This window comes from Haliotis rubra, unplaced genomic scaffold (assembly GCF_003918875.1).
Source record: "Haliotis rubra isolate DU_JTF1 unplaced genomic scaffold, ASM391887v1 Scf610, whole genome shotgun sequence".
In the NCBI taxonomy this organism is placed as follows: Eukaryota; Metazoa; Mollusca; class Gastropoda; order Lepetellida; family Haliotidae; genus Haliotis; species Haliotis rubra.
Window position 1 is genome coordinate 110133 of NW_025767314.1, and position 25819 is coordinate 135951.

Below are 25819 nucleotides of genomic sequence, written 5' to 3' on the forward strand. Positions count from 1 at the left end.
GAAAAGGCTAAACTTTTGCAGAATGTTTTACATTGATGCTCCAGATCACAGAAAGAGTCATAATCGTTATCCCAGTGCAACTGCTACTAACTCTGCTAACCTAATGTAAGATTCTACTTCACTCAATCTCAATGGTTTGAATTACCAACGGAAGGAACGTTCACATCACTTGGGCCTTTGTATGATCTACTGCTATTTTTCATACTACAGTTTTAAATTCTACTATTTACGTTCGAGTGGTTATACCAAGTCATATTTTAGTGTACTAACAACGTATTCATACATGGGACAGAAATAAATACAGCTTGAGGTAATTGTGCACGCATAAGATTGACACTTTTACAAGGCATCATTAAATGCACAGTAATAAAGAATTTCAGATTCCCTTCAATACCCTATCTATTTGCAATATCCTATACCCATTCACCCCATCAACTTATTTTTACATGTATCAAAATAGGAATAAGTACAATGAAAAGTAGCTGTGCACACACTGACTTAGGCATGTAGCAATGCATTATAATGATGCCAATGACACTGATTTCCAGAGATCCATTCAGATTTGTCTTTGTATTCCCAATGAACACTGAAAACATAGGCAAGACTGGTTATTCTTGTATTTGACGTTTATTATTTTAATTGTGACTGTTGATTTGCTTGAAACTGAATAATTCATGTGTTGCAGTACCAGGAATATTTTGCATAACCCCTTGTGATCCGGGGTTTTATGGAGAGCATTGTGATAAACAGTGCAATGTCAACTGTCGCGCCCATGTCAACAATCAAAGTTATTGCGATATAGACACTGGAGCCTGCTCACTCGGTTGTATCTCTGGACTGTGGGGCAGCCAATGCAATTTCCCTTGTAGCAAGAATTGCATGGATCGTGTATGTGTTCAACAAACTGGGCAATGCTCAAAAGGTTGCACAGAAAACTACAGAGGAGATCTGTGCGAAGAATATATAGGTATAATACCTAAGCTATATAGTCATAGGTTCATTGACACCACTGAAATCGGAAACAACCAAGTTATCACGTTAGGAACTATTAAACCGTATTATCACGATCTGTTGCTGCATATGGAAAAATGTGCAGGGGCTGTTGCTGTAATGCGTTATACTGAAAAAATATTTGTCTGTATGAATGCAACTGTTTTACGGGTTGTTTTTATCTACAGCTCTTTAATTTTGTATTACAAAATATGTCAATGCAATATGTACTAGCCTTTTATAAAGTGAGAAGAGGATTTTTGATGGTTTATCTGTATGCATAAAATCTCAATGAAATATACCTATATGATAGAAATAAGTCAAGCAGCCATGTCAGAATGTATGTAATGAGTAGGGAATCGTTGTTGGACCGCGAAGATCCGGGTCAGAATTGGTCTTCAGCATCCCATGTTTGACGTAAGAGGCGACTAACGGGATGGGTGGTCAAGCTCGCTGACTTGGTTGAGAAATGACATCGTATTCTCAACTGCGTAGATCGATGCTCATGCTGTTGATCACTGTATTGTCTGGTAAAGACTCGATTATTTACACACCGCCAACAAATAGCTTGAATATTGCTAGTTTGGCGTTAAACAACAGACAAACAAAGGGACTCGTTTTTGAGGAGGCATACATAAATAGCCGGAGGAGTGGGTGTTCATATACGTGGAACTAACAACCGAAGTTGGTTTCTTTTACAAAAAATGAAAGGTAACTGAGGACTAACAGTCATAAGTAAAACCAGGAACTTTGTTTGATTTAAATCAGACATCGAAGCCATTTTAGAACACATCGTTATCATTTTAAATATACAACGATATCATCTTCAATATCACAGCGACACAAAGCTGGATTTATTGTTGTTTATATATTTCTGACAGTCGCTTGGTACATACACCTTAGCGTTTCACCATACTTGCACTGCGATTTTCACATAATACACCTGCACATTTATTCCACACGTAATTCCGTAAAACATGTCACCGTGTTTACCTCACTAAACCATTCTCCTTTTAGTAGGGCACAGGAGTACATGAGGTGAAAAGTTCAAAGCGCCGTCTATCCCTTATGTAAACTTACTGTATCTTGTATTTCAATGAAGAGAATTCAACATACACAGCTATTCAGATGCCACATCATGATGTTTCTCTCTCTTCATGTGATCCTTTTTCCACCTAGAGACAAAAACCGAAACACCGACAAAAGAACCGCCAGAAGAAACACATACAGACAAGTATGAGAGCATCATCGACATCGTCGTCTTCGTCGTCGTCTCCGTCGTCGTCGTCGTCCTCGTCCTCGTCCTCGTAAGCAACGTACGCAAATACATCTTCAGGTAAGTTCATATTCAATTCGAATTGTAATTTTAGTTTCCAGTTAACATGATAATTATTTATGCCACTGTTATTTGCTATAAATTGCAAGAAATATATCAATTATATCTGGAAATATATTTGAAGCGAATGTACACGACATAATCATATTTCATAATTATGATACATCCGACTATGTGCGATTTTTTACAAACCAGATTTTTGTGGGCAAATGATTTGCATGCACATATCTGACATCAGATATATAGTACCGAAAAGAAAATATGGAACAGCCAACGCTTTCGTATTGCAGTATATTAACGTCCTATCAAGACAAATTGTACTGCAAAATGCTTTCATGTAGCTGGATTATTGTTCAGTGTGGCGTTAAACATCAAAGAAATAACCAAACGAATAGGAGGAAAAAACCCCGTTTCAGGCCTACTGATGTCAATAACGAACTCTTATCCAACTCTCTTCACTATAACTACTTCATGGCACACAAACATTGGTGTGCTGTATTTACTATATGTATCTAGAACCGCTCAGCCTGTGTATACACGTCGGGAATCATTATTTCTTGAAAATGATTAATGATCACATGTTCATAATATACTGTATAGTCGGAATTGTACAATCGTCTGTGCCTTAATCAGGATTTGGAAAGGGATTTGAAGTGTTTACTTTGTAATACTTCTATTAATACATTAACAATACATGAAAACATATTATCAAAGGTGCATGTATCAGTATTTTTTTATCGGTAACTGTGTAAGCGTTTCTTCATCTTTATTGGTTAACAGAATGCATATTTTGTAACTATATTGACAGAATAGTTTCAACAGTGTTCTTTGAAAAGATTCAATCATTTTAAATGGATATATGGTTCTGAACCTTGTCATTTTCATAACAACTTGGTTTGGGTCTTTTATTGTTTACAATCTTGACAATATCTAAAGTTTAAAGCCGAACACTTCACCGTCAGTCAAGTCTAACGAGCAAGGGTTGCTAAAGATATATTCTATCCCGGATCCTTGTCTATAAGACATCTATTTGGTAACTTGCAATTCAATCAAGTTTGACAACCATCATTCATTTTATGATATTATAAGACGTCATATATGTTGATTATGTGTATTACGTATGTGTGTTTCTATCAAGTCCACGTGCCAAGTCATCTTGTATTTTGTAATTTTTCAGAAAGCTCAAACATGGTAAGTATAATATCTGGAGTCGGTGACAATATAAAGTCATATCGGCGGTATTTCAGCCATATCGTGACTAGAAGAATTGCATATTGATAGAAAAAACAGCTTAGACGATATGAATACCTGTCAACAAAGGACATTAAGATAACTATGCTATCACGGATGTACATGTACATTTAAAACGAGCATGTAACCATATACCATAACCATATTTCTATGCACAACAACACAATATTTAAACGGGCTATAGATCACAAAAACATGAAGGTAGATCTCCAAACTAGAGTGAGTGAGTGAGTGAGTATGTTTTTACGCCGCTTTTAGCAATGTTATAGCAATATCACGGCGGGGGACACCAGAAATAGGCTTCACGCCATACTAGAGACCGAGGGGACTAAAGTAATTTTGCTAACGCATGGACTCTTCAGATGTTAGTGATTTTGACACATTTAAATACGAAACAAACGAACACATATTCTACAATTCACTGAATAGCCTAAATTTACATAGTACCAGGCTCGACAAACCTTTTCGCAAAATAAGCGACTCTTTTGAACAACTTTGCATCAAAAATAAAGTCACGGACACATGAAGGTACACCTGGTCAATAATCGACTAGTATGATTTATAGATGCCAATAAGCCAATGACATGCATTAAAAATTTAGTTCGTCTAGATTCGTTCATTATAACCTACATTAGTTAGGTTAGCTTTTGCTCATAATACATGTTTTTTCTAAATGTTTTGGAGATTGTGAATGAATGAAAGTGTGTTTATGAGTATCATGATCCAAAATGCAACTCAAAATGCAACTCAATTTGACTAAATTCGACTAATTTAGAGCGATATTAAAAATATTTTTAATGTTTTGGGGGTTGTAATTGATTGAAATTATTGTGACCAAAACATTAAATCATTTGGTTTTATTTGTAAAATTGAGAGCGTTAATGAAAATACTTCCATTTGCTGTTTTTTGTTTATTTTGCAAATATATAATTGAAATTCATGAACGTATCATAACACATAATTGAACTTCATTCACATGTTATACAGTAATATGTTTTCTCCCGTGGTTCGAGAATAATTGGTCTAGAAAGCTGTCCTTTCCTCTAAACTGATTTCTTGGATGGGTTAAAATACAACTATACGGTGTGACAATTTGTACCATCACACGCATTTCAACATTTTAGCGTCACCATATCATACAGATATCGTCCTCTTTATGTTTCAAGTTGTAATATGCCTGTTTCATTTATCAAAAATTATATCATGTGATCCAACATAAACAACGATGTGAACTGAAGTGAACTGGTCTAAACAAGCGTTTGATTACGTAATACGCACGACATGTTCTCTTTGCTTACAAGTATACGTGTAATGTTATACTATTCCAAAAATAAAACGCATATCCCAGAAATCTGTTGCGAAAATGTTGTATTTTCAAACATGTTTAACTCGTCCACAAATAGACTTTAGTACATGACTTTTTACATCAGTTTAGAAGATGGTACGGTCTATACAAGCAAGTGGATAATTTTAGATAACGGAGACGTTGAGCGCCATGGTGACCACGTAGCATAGTCCCGACGTCGGGTCTCCGGGCTCTCAGTCCAATCTCTCAACCTGTTCCGTACAGTTTGACCGGATATCTTCCGAAGTCCAGGCACCCTTGCTGCTGTACTCTCACCCGTGGCAGTAAGATCACAAAAATGTAGTACCCGGATGTACCGATCTTGGGCTGCAGTCGTGTCTCGATGTCTGCCTGTACGGGGACGGTCATTTATTATACCTTTTTGGTTGTAACGCGCTGCAAGCAGTGACATCGCGCTCAGACTAACATTCAGACGCCTGGCAACAGAAGATTGGTAATCTCCAGTGTACATTCTTTCAATGGCGGTATTGCGTTTCGCAGCGTAGTGATTTGACCTTGAAACCTCTTCAAAACGAATGCCAATTTCCGAAAGTAATCTGGATATCTATAGCCAGACAGTGCATGCTCTTTGCTGGAAGGAGATTTCTGTTGCGTTGTGGCGATGCCTATTTAATTATTGTAAGAAATCTCATCAAAATCAGCATTTTCAGGTAAAGTCGATTTTTCACTTGTGCAATTTTGTAAAATCATTCTATTAACGCTTGTGTTACATATTTTGACGATTGTTTGGACACAATTGGCAATTAATAGGTTCTTAAAAATACAAAACGCCTATGCGTTTCTTTTTGGGGATAGTATATATATATAAGACAATTTTGCCGTTGCCGTCTCTGTTCGGGCTGGCCGAGCCCGGGCTTTAAAAAACAACTAAAGTGCGCGAGCATCAGGTGTGATCGGACTTGTTTACGTCGTGCTGACAAAAGGTGACAAAACGGATAAAAAAACCCCAGCATTATTTGTAATCTGAGAGTTGAATAGTATTCCCATACCTGTGTGAGTATATTGGAAGTAATATTTGTCAGATTGAAGTAGAATTTACTACTATATATTGAAAGTTATAGCTGCCATTCCCAAGTCAAGCGTGAAACTGTCAATTTCACGTGCAGCATTGGGAGACTCACGTGGCGTGGACGCATTTGATGTTTCTGTTCCAGTCGAATCAACGCACGGCAAGTATTGACAAAACTTTACATTCGAGGAAGATTTTTAATCAGACAGTTGAAGTTCACTTGAGTGGGAAATACCTCTGCGATCGTTACAACTCGAAATCTGATCGGTGTGTATGGCCAATGAACAACTTTCAATGACGAGAATAATATGGAGGACGTTTTGAATACAGCGCGCGTCTGTTCCTTTCGTCCACCGCCTTTTGGAAATGTCTAAGACAAGAAGTCTACATTAGCGTTCAATGGTGAGGGCAACTCTGACCATGGTGAGTCTGACATCTGTGATGAAGGAAACACTAGTGTCCTTCAACTGATCAGGTCTGACATAAGCAAGCTGAACAATAAGTTGACACGACGTGAAAGGATATAACAGACGAATTTACGAAAATAAAGACCGAAAACGCAGAGTTAAAAGAGAGACTATCCAGACTCCAGGATGCAGTGGACAAAGGGGAAGCCCACAGTCATTCACGGAGTGGAAGGCATTGTAGAATAGAAGTGGGCAGATACTGAACGCCTTGTGAGAGACTTCCTACACGACAACCTCAGTATGGACAACGCCGACAACATCGACATCGAAAGAGCTCACAGACTTAAAAGCAAATGAACCCGTAAACCTATCATTGTGAAGTTCCTATCCTACAAGGATAAGGTAAGCGTGACTGATCTTGCCAAACAGAAACTGAAAGGTAATGAACAATTACGTGTAGCTAGTAATACAGAGAGAGTTAGGAATACAAGATCGATTTTAATTCCATTCAATTCTCACGTATGATAAGCTAATCATTGATGACGGTGTCTATGTGTATATGATAATGGCACTATCAGAAAGATCAGTACATGATTTACTGACGCCCGACGGGAGTCAACGCCGCGCAGTTCTCAAGGGGGCCCATGGAGGGACGCCTTCTGCATCCTGAGGAAGCGGCGTCAGGGACACCCAGGGGGCGTCTGCTTCAGCCTAGGAGCTTGGCCGTGACCTACACCCTGAGCTGGACACAAGATCTACACCTCAAGACTCGGGAACTGATTCCTTCAAGAACTTGAACATATGTGCATGGAAATTCATTTATGGATTTATGTGCACAGTTTGACATTTTTGTTCTCTTAGAAACGATGCAAAGCGATTCCACTATGCTTTATGATCTCTTTACAGAATTTAATTGTCATATATCACCTGCAAAACGGTTACGGAACTATGGTCGTTACCCCGGGGGCTTGGCTGTTTATATTCGAAAAGTGTTTGCGAAGGTTTTCCAAAGAATATATCTCAACTGGGAGAATAACGGGTTTTTTTCACCTTAAGAGTAATTTCATTATTGGATTCCTTTAATTGAAATACTACTAGAAGGATCCCCACTTTATGTTGACCCAGATTCTTATGGCAAGGATGAGCTTGATTAAAAAATAGCTGCTATTAGAGCAGATTACAGTGATAATATTCCTATAATACTTCTAGGTGATTTCAATTCTAGGGTGGGCTCAGACTATGATTATTTGAGCAACGCAAGACACTACAGTTAATATATAAAGCCTGGCTCCACTAGAAGTATGCAAGGTATGGGGTATACATATAGTTAACGGTAGGAAAAAAAGGCGTCGAAACTGTCTATTACGTGTATTACACACAATGGTTCAAGCCTTGCTTATTTTATATTGGCGTAGACCAGTTGCTTTTACTTGATTAAAGATATGTTTGCCCACTCGTGGTCAGAGTCTGACCACCTGCCTCTATCGTGCATTTTACAGGTATGCGTCGAGAATTGTGAGGTTAACTCTCAAGTAGTCAGTGATCGTCATGTTGAGTGTGAAAAAACTCGTAAAGTTCAGGTGGAATAATGGTGGTTTAGGCCAGTTCAATGAGTCTGTAGCGTCTAGTACAGCTAGTTGTATATTTGGTGAGTTTCTTGATCTAGTCTATTCTGATATCAATGTGCCATCGAGAAACTTGTTGAGTTTCTCCACTCTGTGGAAAGTCACTTTCAATGTCATGATGTTCAGATCCCGAAATTAAAGAATATTCAACCTAAATGGTTTGATGAAGAATGCGAAAGTTCTAAAAAAATGTACTTCTTACTGGCTTAATATGTTCCGTAAATGCAGATCAAATGAAAATCCTAACAGATACATTGAAGCAAAGAGACACGTTCGACTCTTCGCAGAAATAATAGGAGATTCTTTAACAGTGGTATTGCTGACGAGATTCAGAATGCAGCTATAAGTGGTGATATTGAAAAAATGCAAAGTTATTATTTCCAAAGATATCTTCCTGTTAGCAAAAGTGTATCTTCAAATATTGTACTCAGTGAAACGAGTAGAAGCCATCTTTGTGTACAGTATTTCACCCATTGTATAAAGTACTGGTGCAGACTCGTGAATATGGAAAGTTATCGTATTCCAAAGGCATGCTATGAAATGTTAAACACATTTGACGACAAAGGTGGTCGCAATAGGGTATCTCATGTACGTTTACTTTTATTTCACTCTGGATTTCTTTTGTGTGGTTGTCGCAAGATTTATAGGAGTTTTTAAACAGAGAGGTAAAGATATAGATATCCAGAATTGGTATGCAAAAATCACTTCTTCGTCATTCTTAAATCATTACTCGTCATATAAATATGTAGTTGAACCTGAAAAATACATATCAGAGTTTTTTTATGATAAAGATTTGTTACGTGTTTTATTCAAATTCAGACGCATGTGTCTTAAACTTAACCGTTAAAATAAGGTAAATGCTGATTCCATTAAATGTGATAGGTGTAATTGTAATTTGATACAAGATGAGTATAATTTCTTGCTCGTATGTCCATTTTATTCACAACAACGCTCTTTATACATTCCTGATTTTTATCAGATCGAAGTTTAATCAGTTGCTTGCAACAAAGAATGTAAACTTCCAAACAAATATTCAATTTATCGTAAACTATATTTACCTGTATAACTTGTAAAGTTTTCACCTGTCCATGTGCTAAACTTTGTTTATTGAATTGTACTCTTGGTCATGTGGCCATAAATACTGAATGAAACAACACTTCTTAAAAATCACCGATGTATCCGGAATTGTTTGGACCACTACACTAAAATTACATCTACCACTATACCACTAATAAAGTATCAAAGCGATGCATTGTAAAAAACACGTTCTTCAAAGTTGCGCTACCCGTGAAGGTCCGGGTTAGAGTATTGATTTTCAGTAAGCCATGCTTGTCGTAAGAGGCGACTAACGGGATTGGGTGGTCAGGCTCGCTGACTTGGTTGACCCAAGTCATCGGTTCCCAACTGCGCAGATCGAGGCTCATGCTGTTGATCACTGCATTGTCTGGTCCAGACTCGATTATTTACAGACCGCCGCCGTATAGCTGGAATATTGCTGAGTGCGGCGTAAAACTAAACTCACTCACTCAAAGTTAAGCTCTCTCACCGCATGCTCTACAGCACAAGTCTTTGGTCCGACTTGGCCCGGGCTGTCAAAAGCACCTTAAGCATGACAGATGTATCATGAAATGTATTTAGAGCCATTGACTAGAACTACATCTACCTAAATATCACATTGTAATGTCATAATACTCCATTTGTATAGGTAACTGGTCCTCTAAAGTGAAGACCCTTGTTTTTCATTCCAATCATAGACTCAATCAAAGACGTTTGGTCTCTATTTGGTCCGGCATAGAATACCTAAATACCACCTTACAGAGTCTCAAAGCGTAGTATTCTATGTGCACATGATGTTGTAGAAGAAGAAGACATTCGCCAATGACCACTTCCAAATAAATATTCTGTGCTGCTTCAGAACCATAAAAGGTTAAGTAGGGAGCCCCAATTGGGTAATTAAAGAAAGAAGTCAAAACACTATCAATTCCTGCCCAATTTTGTAACCCATTTAAGTAATTCCTGTTTGCCCGTACTGGCGTTTTTCGTCCGGGGTTTTGGGAAGTACTCCGATGCTTGCAAACGGTCTATCTAGAAAACGGTGACATTACTTCTGCTGGCCAATCTGTTCAATGTATTCACCGACTGAACGCAAAACACATTCTATCATTTGATGGATATTTGATAGATATATCATTTCCCAACCTCTTTGAAAACACCTCCCAAGTATGATAAGTTAATTAGTTCATCGGAAAAGGAACTGTGTCTGGATGGTTTATTATCAGCTGATTAGTGGGGGAAATGTTCAACACATATGGGGGGTGTCTGCACAGGACGTCGACCCTTGGGTGAAATGTCACGGTTCAGTTAAGAAAAAGGTCGAAGTCCTGCCCATTTGACCTTATACCAATTAACAGGGGATTAGAAAAGACAAAGAAATAATCCAGTGTTTTCACAAGGCGATAATCCAGATTATGCGGTTGAGAACACAGACAACAGGAGAAAAGTACTATAATTCGTCCATTTCGTATACAAAATCATCCAACGTGAAGTAGGTGAGATGCACCATTTGCAAACTGGTTCATCTGAAAGATAGTAAAAGTAGATTTATTAATTTCTTTTTACACAGACCACGTTACACCACTCTACTGCTATACATAAATTGTTAGAATCGTTAACAAAATCTATTAAACGATATGCAAAACATGGTCACGTACATTATTCAGATTTGAAATATCTATTTTACTTTTGTATTTTCCTTAGTAACAGATTGATAACAGGCATTGACAAGATGCTTACCTTTATGTCTACTTGGACACGGAGATGAGCGTGGTCTCCTTTCACCATCGTCACAATGTCATTGACAGTTGACGCAGTGAAATTACACTTCTTTTCTGTGCACTTCCAGGATATCCAATTTCGCTTCACTCATAAATCCACCAACACACAGGTATCTTCCACCACGAGATGTTACTGTGTATTTGCCATATCGAAATTGAATGCAATCTACCGCGTGTTCCTTCCTTAAATATGTTCATCATTGTGAATTCACTCTCATATGTATGATAACATTGATGACATGTTGAGTGAACTATGTTCACGCCTTATGCGATGCTCCGGTTATGGAAAATCTTAAAACAACACCTACTAGCGGATTAGCGTGACTCTAGCAACGCCTTCAACATCAAAGTTTACCGCGGGTCGACTTCGTGTCCATAGCGAAATTTCAAAAGGTCGACTTCTTGTCCATAAACCATATGGGGTGGGGGCTGGGGCTGGGGCTGGGGCTGGGGCTGGGGCTGATATTGTGTGGAAAACAGTGTTTTTCTAACGATTACAGAACGTTAGTTGAGAAATTACATCTGAATGAACGTCCTACTTTTAACTAAAACTTTGAAATGTTGGAGTAAAGGGATTTAGAATATGAAATTAAAGATAACACACATTTAATATCTCACTGCAAACATTATGACAAAGAAATTAGAATGTGTTGTAGCACTGCGTTTACATCAATGAGATATTCAAATTACACGTGTACCATTTATGCTATAATTGTTATAGGATGATATGCATTTAACACTAATTGTTGTTCATTCACTCTTACATTTGAGTGAAATAACAACCACATATTTTAACTCAGTTGTCAAGAAAACCCGCCTGAATATTAAAGAATTAAATGTATATTACACTACTTCTTGTTCATTCACTCTTGTATTTGAGTGAAATAATAACCACATATTTTAACTCAGTTGTCAAGAAAACCCGCCTGAATATTCGAGAATTAAATGTATATTACACTACTTCTTGTTTATTCATTTTTGTATTTGAGTGAAATAAGAACCAAAAAACGGGACGGAGGGGAAATGACTGGCCAGATATATATTTGGGTGGGGAATTGACTTGGACATGACAGGGTGGGGAAATGACTGGATCCCGATAGACATACACCGTGTTTTCATTACTATACTCAGAGGCAAAAGTTATTCTGATTGACTTGAAGTTAGATATGTGAATTAACAACTGATATTGTTATGATGAGACGTTTTTACTATTGCAAGAAAATTATTCCAAAATGGGATTGCAAATGGCACATTTTAAACCTTTATGGCAGACACATGCAAATGGGAGAACGGTCAAAATTAAAATCACAGTCAATAACGTGTATGTCCACCATGAGCATTGATGTTTGCTTTACACCTGCGCCTTCTAGAGCCAAACAAACATCGCAAGAAGTCTTGTGGAATGGCATTCCATATCTGTAGAAGCACCTGACAGAGTTCCTGGAGCAGGACTGGGGGATTTGGCCAACGTCTCAATCTCCTCCATTTAGTCCAAGACGTGCCCGACTGGGGATAGATCTGGGTTCGGCCATCAGCGCGGTGCAAGACGAATCTGGACTCGTCAGTGAAGAGCCATCCGCAGATGTTGTTTGCACCATTGTAGTCGTAGACGTTGGTGACGTTATGTCAAAATTTGTCGTCTAGCGCGTATCCTGTGTGTAGCCAGACGTCGACGATTGGTCCTTGGAGATATCCTGTTGGCACCAGTAAATGTGCCTGGTTAGAATCCTTGGCGCAGATGAGTGGTTCGAATCCATGCGGGGCGTGGTTACAATTGGACGGCCACTTTAGGGACGGCCTGCAACGACGGCGTTTTGCAGCATATGGTGTTCTTGTGCGCGTTAAACTGCTGTGCAACGTTGCACTGGTTCCAAGCATTCCAATGGTTCGCCACCTTTAACCGTTGCATAGCGAAATGCATGCAGGTTCCTCCTAATTTGTGTTTTTCAGCCCCGTCGACGTCTAATCAACGATTTGGGTGACAATGATCTGAGGTTTAGAGCCAAACTTTTCAAAGGGCACATGTTATGCCTATTCTCCACACACTTCTTGAAAGCACCAAAAACGCATACAATACAACAGGACACTGATTAAGGAGTAAGTGTATCGTAAAGAATATTAAAATGCGTTATGAAAAAATTACCATTCATTTAAACAAATGTGTTGATCACAATAACGTTTGCCTTTAAGTTTATTTCAAATGTGCCTTTCGGTTAAATGTTTCTTTTACCTTTATTACTTTTTGTACGTATTGTACACATGATAAAGTCCCGTAAGTCCCACCTTTGGATGGGTGTACAAACAAACTGGTCGGTTAGGCAGTGGTCAGTGAATGTTTTTTTCAACGGTACGGATAATGCTAAATTGTTCACCGGAAAATTAACAAGAATCACAAGAAATATAAGTGAACTTTCAGCTGAACACAAGAAAAAAACAATGTCATTTTTGTGCATTCATTTGGACGGTAATTTCTATTATTTACATGCTAAATAATACATATACATAAAATACAATATATACATAAAAGGTTTATAGTACTAAAATGAGCAACTTTTATTTGAACATTCATGATAAACATATATTGTTAACGTAAAGTTGATAGTTGTCTTTAAATAACATGACGCACAATACATAATATAACATTATTTACATAAAACGTTTATAGCACTACAAATGACCATTTTCTTTGAATATCATTGATCATTATATTTAAATTAAATAATATACCATCCCTAAAAAGAAACGCATAGGCGTTTTTATATTTGTAAAAATCTATTTATTACCTATTGTGTTGAAACAATCGTCAAAATATGCAACAAAAGCGTTGATAACATGATTTTACAAAATTTCACAAGTAAAAAAATCGACTTTACCTGAAAATGTGGATTTTGATGATATTTCTTACAGGAACTAAAAACGCATCGCCACAATGCAACAAAAATCACCTTCCAGTTGATATAAGCATGTTTATGCTTGTTTGCCAATCCCGTCATGAATACTGATACATCAAAATATCCATAGTCAAAATCCGTATAAAAGTAATCTTTTTATTATCCTATGAAAATACAAAATATACTCACCCAAATTAAAAGTTTCACACCTACATGACGGTCGCCAGTTAGAACACATGAGCAAAGGGTGCATTGTCTAAGGTACTGTTTAAGTCTGAGCACCAGGATGAGTAAGTTCCCTATATATCAGGTCCATAGTGTGACCATTCCGACCAGAACAGTCACCCAAACGTCTTCGAGTGAAAATGATAATTCACATCCAAAGCAGGATCTCAATAATGCGTATGCCCCAATGTGAGTTCAGAACTGCGATTCATCGTCTCCTCCTGGAATAACCCATGCGCCGTAACACACCATCGGGGATACGCTGCCATAACTGCACCACCATGCCACCATGTTCCTGTAAAGTCTGTTGGGGGGGGGGAGTCGGTACTTGGCTGAGACGTCTGCCCAGCACACCCCAGACGTGTGCGATGGGATTCAGGTCGGGAGACCTTCAGGGCCACTCCATGACATCGATGCCCGCGTTCCGGAGGAAATTGCTTGCCAAGTTGGCCGTATGAGGTGTGGCGTTATCGTGTTGAAAGACCAGGCCTGTGCCATGAGCTGCCATGAAGGGCAGAAGCTCCGGAGTTAGCACATTAAATGAAACACCGAGAACAAGTAGGGTTGGTCTAAGTTAACGCTCATCATCTACCGCACGTGCATTTGTTTCACTGTTCCAACTAATTCGCTTACCCTATTGTAATACAAACCAGTAATAGCGATTTGAATCTATGATCGTTTGTTAAACAACTTTTTTCCTAGGTTAAATACATTCTGATATTTACATGTTCAATTGGCAAGGTAAAATTATGAGGATTCGCAATCTTAATTTCACTTTATTCGATTTACCTTTTTTGTTTAAAGTTAAATTCATCGGTACGTTTTCACTTGCAAACAGACTATAACAAATGTTACAGTCATGTATATATATGATAAAACGAACCCCCGATTCACCATTCATGATAATAGGCTAATGCTCAAGTTGACGTTCAGTACATTGATAATGCACAGGGTGGACAAAATTGGACTTATGACAACTATAGGTTTAGGGTTAAAAACCGAAAGAATAATATAGTCTACTGGAGATGCTGTGTCAAAGACTGCCGAGAAACACTGAATGTGAAGGAAAGAGTTATCACTAAGTACAGCAAGAGACGTTAACAGTAGATTTCTCACCCTAAAGGATGATCTCCAGCATAGAAGAAAATATGTTCTGCAATACCTGGATTGTGTCTTTAACTGGTGTTTTCAGATATGTTGATGACATGTTATTGATGTTACTCATGCTGATGTTTCTTAAGATGCATATCACTTGCATGTTAATAAATTATTAATTCAAACTCATTACACTTTCTCTTACTGAGTTACTGCTAGCACCATGCTAGTATATGAATGAAATATGTAGTTTATGACTTAAGAGTTAACTACACTATAATATATACCACTGCCCACTAGCCTGATACAGACTATACCCAAATCCCTCTGTTGCTTTAACACTGCCCATTTCCAAAAGTGGGCACAGTGGGAGTAAACCAGATGTATAGGTGCTTGTGAGATTGTTTTAATGAAAAAGGACTGCGCATAACGCGCAGCCAAATATCTCACATTCTAAGGAAATGTCGATTTGATTGTTTTATTAGATGTCGAGCTGATCAATTGGAATTCTGTTTGGGGTTACTCACCTCATCAGGACCAAGATGTTTTTATGTGTATAAACTGTTTTATGTGTAATAAGAGTGTAAATATATTGTTTATATTGGTGAAGCATTGCAAACCTTAAAGACCAAGATATGCACATGAAAAATATTGAATTTCGTTCTATTGTAAAATTCTCTTGTGTGCATTAACGTATTTGTCATGTGAAATTGCTTTATTGCTATGTATATATGTGTGATAAAACAGCCCTACTGATTAAGATGTGCTCTTGAAAGCCTTGTTTGGCACGATATGCCTATCAGTTTAGGTACTGTGTGCATGTTCATGTCTTATTCAAGTTTGAACATGTGGTTTGAACATATTTTTATTCTCAAAGAATCTGGTTTGGTAAACAAGCAAAACATTGCTTTTATTAATACCTCACCAGTACATTTGTCAAATAACAAAATACACAAGATCTGGATACACACAAACGACAAATTCAATCATATAATAAGTTTTAGCATTGTGATGAGGGTTATCCGGCTCTGTGAATAAAACTGGACGCATAAAACCCCGTATACCTCGAATCATAATGCTACCGAATGTTTAAATCTCTAAATTCAATCATATATTTTACTAGCATGGTACTGACAAGTCGATTCGAACGACTGCTTCACGGTTCACTGACTGCTGCGGATGCATGCTTTTTTCCACGGGCCGGGGTATATATGATTTTTCACACTCGGAAAGATTTATACTTCGCTTGGGCGGTGTACAACCGTGCACCGGGCATGCATGGAAAATTGTTCAAGCTCACGGGATATGCCAGTTTTATAATTGTAGGATATTTGTGTTTTAAGTGTTTGTCTTTTACATTTGAGCACAATCGCTAATGCTTGGAGGGATCATGTAAATCCATCTAGGATTCTTGCACGTAGCAAAAGCACTGTTAGTCCCCATGGTGATCTACCTGTAGTTACTGGCGGTCTATAGCCTGTTTTTATTGTGTGTATACGTATTGTCGGTATAGTGCTATTTTTTTAACATTATATGCGAGGTTTAAATCTGACGGTGTCCTCTCACTTAGCCAGATTCTGTCAAAACAGGTCTTTCACATTGTCAGAGTGGAATTTGGCTGACTAGGGTTAGTGTTTTGATAACATTTAGTCCAGATGAGCCATAGTTTGTTTCAACAAAATGCTCAATTAGTGAGATTAGTGAAATGTGAATCAAAGTGAGATACATGTACATTGATATGGCTTTATTTGAAATTATTTTTAGTATTTGAGGAAATGCCCAATTGGTGACAATAGTGACATTTGTATTAAGTGAGATACATTGATATGGTATTACATGTATTTGAGTTCTTTGGGGGATTTCAGGAAATGCTCAATTAGTGATATTAGTGAAATGATTTTAACTAGGACAAGATTATTTATGCAAAAATAATTATTATTCCGAGCACAAACATTTAAGCATCTGGTTTAAAAATTGGACTTCACAGATAAATTGTTTAAGGAATTACAAATATCGATTATCAAGAAAACACTGTTCGTTATGTATAATTCCTTTATTCTGCCTTTATTTGATTATTGTAGTTGTATATGGGATAATTGTACAGTTAGCCAGGCATCAATGCTTTAATAATTACAGTTTGATGCACTGTCAAAATAATCCTCTGCAGACTCCGACTAGAATGCAGCGATTTAAATGCCCATAAAGTAATCCTCTAGTCATTTTACTGTCCTTCGTTGATAGGGTTTTATAAGTTTACTTTAATATTTATTACGGCTTTATTTATTACTCAAATCATCGTCACGATATGGCTGCAGTATGGCCAATGTGACGTTAAATTTTAACTCACTCACTCAAGATATTGCTGAATAGTATAGTAATATTTTAACTCACACTCATGTCGCTTTCATCTACAGTGGTTTGTTTTCATTTTGTTTCCACGAACTTTGATCATAAGGATAAGATGAAGCATTACGCATTGTGTTTTCATAAAACGTAGAGAGAATTTAGGCAAGTGTGAGGTATAGTTACAGAGATTGATATATGTTTCTTTGCAAACTAAAACATATGAATTTTGAAATTAAGTTTAGTTTGCTACTGGTTCAAACCGTTTCGCCCATTGTTGCCTGACATTTATTACTGAGTTTTGAGTAAAATTAAATATCATCGCCCATGGGCGAGATATTGTTTATGAAGCTCTAAATTAGCCAAATTAAGTCCAAAGATACACATTTTATATCATGTTACTTATAAACGTACTTTCATTCATTTACAAAATCCAGATTATTGAAAAAACATGTATTTTGAGCTAAAGTCATTATTCTCGCCAATGGGCCAAATTGTTTTTCGCTCATGGGCGTCATTTTTGAATAACACTCCAAATTAGTCCAATTAAGTCCAAATGATTTAACTTCTTTCTCTTTCTTATTGTTATGATTTTGGAATACATAGTACAGTTGTATCACCAGAGAGTAGTACAGTTACATCCGCTGAACGCATAGTACAAAGTATGCGAGCTGATCACACAGTAGCGCTATGTCAGCTGAACGCATATTACAATTATGCCAGCTGAACAAATAGTGCAGTAATATCAGCTGAACACAATACAAACCTATCCGCTGAGGACAGTGCCGTTATATCAGCCGAACACGCAGTACAATCATATCAGCTGAACACATAGTACAACTTATATGAGCTAAATATTGTGCAGTTATATCAGCTGAACACGCAGTACAATTATATCACCTGAACCCATAGTACAGTTATAGCAGCTGAACACATAGTTCGCTTAGAGCAGCTGAACACATAGTACTGTTATAGCAGCTGAACACATAGTAAAGTAAAGCAGCTGAACACATAGTACAGTTATATCAGCTGAACACATAGTACATTTATAGCAGCTGAACACATAACATATCTATATCAACTGTCTGCATAAATGGTAAAAAGAATGGGTCCCAATACAGAGCCAATAGAGGAAGTTTGTCGGAAATACTATCAGTGATCTTCACTGACTGGAATCGTCCAGAGAGATAGGATAGGAGCCAATCAAAGGCACTGTCTTTGACGCCGAATCTGTGCTGGTGAGTGCTCATGAGAGTAGACTGGTCGATATGGTCACGCACGCTGTGGAGAGGTCGAGTAGTACCATGATGGCGGCCCCATCGGAGTCAACCGATTGCAGGATGTCGTTTTGTACAGGGACAAGTGCCGTCTCTGCACTATGGATACATTGATATACCGACTGCAGAACCTCTGAAAACCTGTTTCTCATGATGTGTTTAGTGGGCCTGGCTGCCTCTCAAGGACCTTTCAAACAAATTTAAGACGGGTCTTAAGCTTTTGACAACATCAACACGAGGTCACGGTGGGACATGCTCCACTCAGCATGTTCCTGATGGAAAAAGAAGCAGCCATATTTTTGGAGTTGTATCTATTTATTAACTAATTACTTAAGGCGTATTCCTTAAGTGGAACTATGTGACGACATGTTAAGCCTTTATACGAGTGTAAGAAGATGAAAGGTTGGCACAACTGCAAGATGTACTTCAGTTCTTACTATGTGCAATACAATACTAATTGTTATTTCATATGAATAGGTTAATGAAGAGTGATCAATTTAACTTTATACTTACAACTGACAATCTTAATGACAATGATTCATATCTTTTATGAACTGAATACGCACATATTTAAAAAGGAATTGTGTTGTTGTTTTTGTTAATGCCGTTTTATGGACAAAACAATGACGTGAAATGACTGGCCAGGTGCGTGTTGGTCACAAACGTGAAAATCAAGTTATATCTGAAAAAATATATTTTGGTGACATGATATCTAACTGTAATAATATTTCTACAAGAAAGGTAAAAATGAATTTATACCATGCCGTGTGTTCCTTTGGACAAACTTTACATCATTATTTTGATAGTTCCATACAAAAAGAGACAACTATTCGGATGGAGAGATAACTCACAACCGTAACTGCGGACATGATTGTGTCTGCTGCATTGAAGATTTCAAACTTATGATAAGGTTGCCGCTAAGTATCCTTCCAGAGTTAAGGCTGACCAAATGTAATTTGTGCAACGGGCGTAACTTTTCGTTAAGATTACCTTAAGGTTAACCTTAGTTGCTAAGTTCAACCTTAGTAAAGGTTGTTTTGTACAACGGCCCACAGATAATAAGTAAGTAAATCTTACATACACTGATACTCTTATTTTGACACCCTGAAAAGATACATGGTTATGTTATGTACTTCTGTTCACAGGAGGATCAAGGGCTCAACAAAATGAAGCAGATCACGTCGAGACCATACAGCTTTTGCGTAAGTTCACGCGAACTGTCTTCCCAGCACTACTATTTGCGTTTTTAAATTGTGATTGATATTTTCTCGGATACATTCTATATGTAACTGAAGACATGGTGGTTAAGGTTGATGTTTTTGTTTGCACATTGACGCCACATTCATTAAGCAATATTTTTCAAAAATGACGGCTCTGTAACAATCAGTGTGGACAGTTTTGTTTTGATTCCCATTGTATGAGCATTGATCAACGCTTTTGGGATGCTATAACATGCATCCACCTGACATTCATCGTCTCTTACGACAAGTGGATTCAAGGTTCTGTGCATCATCCAGTACAATGTACCTTTTTGAAAGCGTTAACGTATGCATATTTGAAATCTCCTGCGTTTCTGATTTAGTCAAACCTGCAAACATATATTTACTTTTATTCATAGCGAAGAACCAGTTTTGCTCATCTGATTAAGTGTCCAGTGAGCCTTTACAGTGACCCGTAAGACCGTCGTTGCCTGTGAGTGAGTGAATTATAAAATACTGGTGAATTATAAAATATTTGTCAGGAAAATGTATGTTTCCCCTGTGTTTGGTTATGGAAATAGTTATGGTACTCGGCCATAGCCTTAGAATGGCATCTTGTCAGCCACTGTGAACACAGAACAACTTTCACGGCACACACTACTGACAAATAGCGAGTCTGATGCCAACGTGCGCAATTGGACAAAATGGAAAACAATGAAAGCAACAAGTACTTCATGAATTGCCGTTATGTTCGGCAATGTTTCTGGTAGTCTGCAACATTTAGGGCTCCAAACCCAAAAGAACGTCATAGCGAAACATTTTCAAGCTCACGTGAAATCTCTTACTGATTTTGATATCTATCTCATGGGTACCAGTGGAACTGCCCCAGCTACAAAATGCCCCAGCAAATTTGGTCATCCATTCTAATTTGGTCAAATTTATTTAAAATGATTAAATATATGCCGTAAATGCATAGTTTTTGTCAACTTTGATCTTATGTTCTTCATATAAAAGTTATTAAGAAGATATATTTCTGATAAATGTCCCATCAGTAGCTCATAACTATGTATATACTTTTATATGAAGAACATATTATCAAAGTTGACAAAACTGTGCATTTATGGCCTATATTTAATCATTTAAATAAATTGGGGCATTTTAACTACCCCCATGGGGCAATTTTACCAAATTTGCTTGGGCAATTTGCAGCGGAGGGCAATTAGCCTGGCAATCGTACTTGATTTTATTTATGTTAAAAATACCACTGACAGTAAGCTGTAACAGGGAATGATGGAGTAGAAATGAATCTCGTGGGTAATTCTTCCTTCTTCAGCCAAGCTTTGGGATTTGTATGCCCCATGTGTGCTTGTCTCCTTCATATGCGTCCGACTCGGAATGATCGGACCATTTCTCCTTCCTAAGTCTGTCTCTTTACTTGAAAAACGGAAGAAATGGTGGCTTTCCATTGTTCGATGATTCCGTGCATCCCCAGGCAACAGAATACACCATCGTACCACTTACAAAAACGACAGAAACAACACGATTTAGACTACTGTAGCGCTTAGTCTTTGGGAATATGGCGGACTCCAGGCACATTTGACGTCACGAGCGGAAAGGTCACGTGGGTTCCAGCGAAATATGCATAATGGCCGAAGCTGAGATTTACAGAAACTGTTTTCGCGATTAAAACATAATTATACATAATTTTTAATTGAACATTTGGAAATATGTTTCTGATGACTTTATCTTTCACCCAGCAAATTATTGGAATTCACTCGTATTCTCCTTTAAGACGGGTCTGAAGCTTTTGAAAACATCAACACGAGGTCACGGTGGGACATGCTCCACTCAGCATGTTCCTGATGGAAAAGGAAGCAGCCATAATTTTGGAGTTGTATCTATTTATTAACTAATTACTTAAGGCGTATGCCTTAAGTGGAACAATGTGACGACATGTTAAGCCTTTACACGAGTGTTAGAAGATGAAAAGTTGGCATAACTGCAAGATGTACTTCAGTTCTTACTATGTGCAATACAATACTAATTGTTATTTCATATGAATAGGTTAATAAAGAGTGATCAATTTAACCTTACACTTAAAACTGACAATCTTAATGACAATGATTGATATATTTTATGAACTGAATATGCACATATTTAAATGGCATTGTCTTTTGTTTTCTTTTTTCCTTTTTGTTGATGCCGTTTTATGGACAAAACAATGACGTGAAATGACTGGCCAGGTGCGTGTTGGTCACAAACGTTTTACGAGGCACTCATTGTTGTTGATAATAAAATCAATTTATATCTGAAAAAAATATTTTGGTGACATGATATCAAACTGTAATAATATTTCTACAAGAAAGGTAAAAATGAATTTACACCATGCCGTGTGTTCCTTTGGACAAAATTTACATCATTATTTTGATAGTTCCAAACAAAAAGAGACAACTATTCGGATGGGGAGATAACTCACAACCGTAACTGTGGACATGATTGTGTCTGCTGCACTGAAGATTACAACCTTATGATAAGGTTGGTGCTAAGTATCCTTCCAAATGTAATTTGTGCAACGGGCGTAACTTTTCGTTAAGGTTACATTAAGGTTAATCTTAGTTGCTAAGTTGAACCTTAGTAGAGGTTGTTTTGTACAACGACCCACAGATAATAAGTAAGTAAATCTTACATACACTGATACTCTTATTTTGACACCCTGAAAAGATACATGGTTATGTTATATACTTCTGTTCACAGGAGGATCTAGGGCTCAACGAAATGAAGCAAATCACGACAAAACCATACAGCTTTTGCGTCAGTTCACGCGAACTGTCTTCCCAGCACTACTATATGCGTTTTTAAATTGCGATTGATATTTTCTCGGATACATTCTATATGTAACTGAAGACATGGTGGTTAAGGTTGATGTTTTTGTTTGCACATTGACGCCACATTCATTAAGCAATATTTTCAAAAAATGACGGCTCTGTAACAATCAGTGTGGACAGTTTTGTTTTGATTCCCATTGTATGAGCATTGATCAACGCTTTTGGGATGCTATAACATGCATCCACCTGACATTCATCGTCTCTTACGACAAGTGGGCTCAAGGTTCTGTGCAGCTCCTCCAGTACAATGTACTTTTTTTAAAGCGTTAACGTATGCATATTTGAAATCTCCTGCGTTTCTGATTTAGTCAAACCTGCAAACATATATTTACCTTTATTCATAGTGAAGAACCAGTTTCGCTCATCTGATTAAGTGTCCAGTGAGCTTATACAGTGGCCTGTATGACCGTCGTTGCCTGTGAGTGAGTGAGTGAGTGAGTGAGTGAAGATTTACAGTCACATCGGCAATATTTCAGCCATATCGTGACTAAAACAAGTTTAAATTTGCCATAAATAATGTAAATTATAAGAACCTGTCAACAAAGTACAGTAAATATTTTAACTACAGAAGACAGTACAATATGAAAAAAACAGGCTATAGATTGCCAACAGCTGAAGGTAGATCACCATACTAGGAACCATGGGCCGTCATTGCCTGTAAAACACTTTCTCACCCTGAAATTTTCATATGTTGCTTCCAACACTGACAACACATGAAAACTGTTCATGAAATATCGAAATATTTTTTTCAATATGGCCATTGAGAGCGTATTTTGAATGATCTGTTTATGGCCGTTACTGGCCATTTGTTTAAAATGAAGTTCGATACATATGTTGTTTGTATTGGAGTTCGTTTGCGATAAATTATAGCTTGTTCCAGCATGTTCTCAACACTCTGGACGATTATCTCTTTATAACCCAGTGAGCCAGTGAAGATGAAGACATTGTTGTTTCCAATATTGGGTATGACTCAGCACTGGGCAAGTTGATGAGTCAAGTCGACTTTGCTGCTAAAGTTTGGTTAGTTCCGAAAGGAACGACAGTTATAAAATTTGACCTCACAGCCGAGCTATCATTGCCGGGAGAGTAACAACGGTGTCACGTGCAAGGACGTTTGGTGTATATATCATCAACGTCAAAATTACCGACGAAGTTCAATTATTGCGTGCACTTTCAGCCTTTTTGTTGCCATATTTAAGCAGATTGTAAAACTACAGCCCACAAGACACCCTTTCCGCCGATTGTGTCTTGACCCTACTCTTTTGATGCATACGCGTCAGGGTTTCCTCTCGAATAGCAAAATTCAAAACAAAACGGATTTTGACCAAGATACTAAACATCAGGTACCGCTTATGATCGTCTATGATCCTTTAGCATTCAATACCTGCTTGGCAAAGCGATTGACTAAAGTTATGCTACCCATCCTTGTCACATTAGTGTCTGTTGTTGACAATTTGTCATGAAATGCCGGAGACGGACAATTCACAACCTTACGACTTGTGTATTAAACGGGCGTGACATCTGATGGCCCCTGGTCAGGACGGCCACGTGTGTCGTCAAATGCCAAGGGCAATCAAATAAGGTTACATCATTTAATCGTTTTACTAACGCAACATCAACTAGTAAAGTACTGTTTAGGTGTCGCGTAATTTCCTCGCTGTCCATCTTCGTACCCTACGTCCTTATGTTGTCCGATTCTGACACAGGTAAACCGTAATGAACGTTTACAAAATACGGGTGCTGACGTCATGGAGTGGCCATTCAGATCACCTGGTATTTAGGATGCATAATATAGCTAATGTATTTCAGTTAGTTGGGTAATGATTTGAATTTTACTACTTTCGATGATTAAATAATTATTGTTAACATAGAAGAATGCTTTATAACAACGTGTTTTGTGTTGATTAGATATATATGGAACTATTTTGTTGCAGCTGCGCAAATCTGTTCACATAAGGCACCCGAAATACTCACTGATCTTCACGATTCAATTTTATGGGGAGACATATGTCGTGTAAAAAGCATTTTGTCAAAGGGACAGGTGGATAAAAACTCTGTGGATACATATGGGAGGACACCAGTAATGTGGTCAGCACGCCAGAAACAGAAAGAAGTGTTTGACTATCTTGTGAAAAGTGGAGCTGACCTATCACTGACAGACAAGAGCGGAAACAACATACTTCATAGTGCCTGTAATGGTGGACATATGGATATTGTTCGGTGCATTCTCTTAAAACGTTTAGTGGACATCAACAGTCAAGACATATATGGCAGGACAGCAGTGATGATGGCAGCAACTAGGGGTTACAGGGATGTGTTTGACTTACTCGTTAGGGACGGAGCTGATCTGTCATTAGTCGATGACGCAGGAAACACTGTTCTCCATGCAGCCTCTCTCGGAGGTCAAACTGGATTGGTGGAGAATGTTCTCTCGCACATTACTGCTGACATTAACACGAGGAACAAGTCTGGAGAAACAGCAGCTATGGTTTCAAAGGAGAATGATAAGCTGTCAGTGTATGACCTGCTGGTGTCTCGTGGCTGTGCGGAGAATTAGGTCTAATCAAGTGATGAAATAGGTTTATACACACAAATGGAATCAACTCTGCTCTTTGTGTGCAAACAGTTTAGACACCATGTTAACCTATATTCACGTATATTTTCAGATAATAGAAATGACAATTAGTTCTTAATATTTCATTTTCGATTTGCATTCCATATTTCTTATTTCTTATTAAATCAAATGCAAACATTCCACATTAAAGAGAGGTGTTTTAAATATACTATTCCAAAAACGAAACGCATAACCCAGAAATCTGTTGCGAAAATGTTGTATTTTCAAACTCGTATACAAATAGACTTTAAGAAACGAAGTTTTACATCAGTTTAGAAGAAGGTAATGTCCATACAGCCAAGTGGATAATTTTAGATAACGGAGACGTTGAGCACGATGATGACCACGTAGCATGGTCCTGACGTCGGGTGTCCTGGCTCTCAGTCCAATCTCTCTCAACCTGTTCCGTACAGTTTGACATCCTCCGAAGTCCAGGCACCCTGGCTGCTGTGCTCTCACACGTGGCAGTACG

The 25819-nt window shown here is 37.8% G+C and overlaps 1 protein-coding gene across 1 annotated transcript in view; it reads left to right on the forward strand.

The window, feature by feature from the left end:
• LOC124255873 overlaps positions 1 to 25483 on the forward strand; it is a 73203-nt gene extending 47720 nt beyond the window's left edge. Inside the window, exons 3-7 of the mRNA XM_046689817.1 lie at positions 686 to 967; positions 2170 to 2326; positions 3504 to 3517; positions 22603 to 22659; positions 24668 to 25483. Of these exons, the coding sequence (XP_046545773.1) occupies positions 686 to 967; positions 2170 to 2326; positions 3504 to 3517; positions 22603 to 22659; positions 24668 to 25290 (1133 nt within the window). The 3' untranslated portion in view covers positions 25291 to 25483. The remainder of the gene's footprint in view (positions 1 to 685; positions 968 to 2169; positions 2327 to 3503; positions 3518 to 22602; positions 22660 to 24667) is intronic.
• The last annotated feature ends 336 nt before the right edge of the window (positions 25484 to 25819 follow it).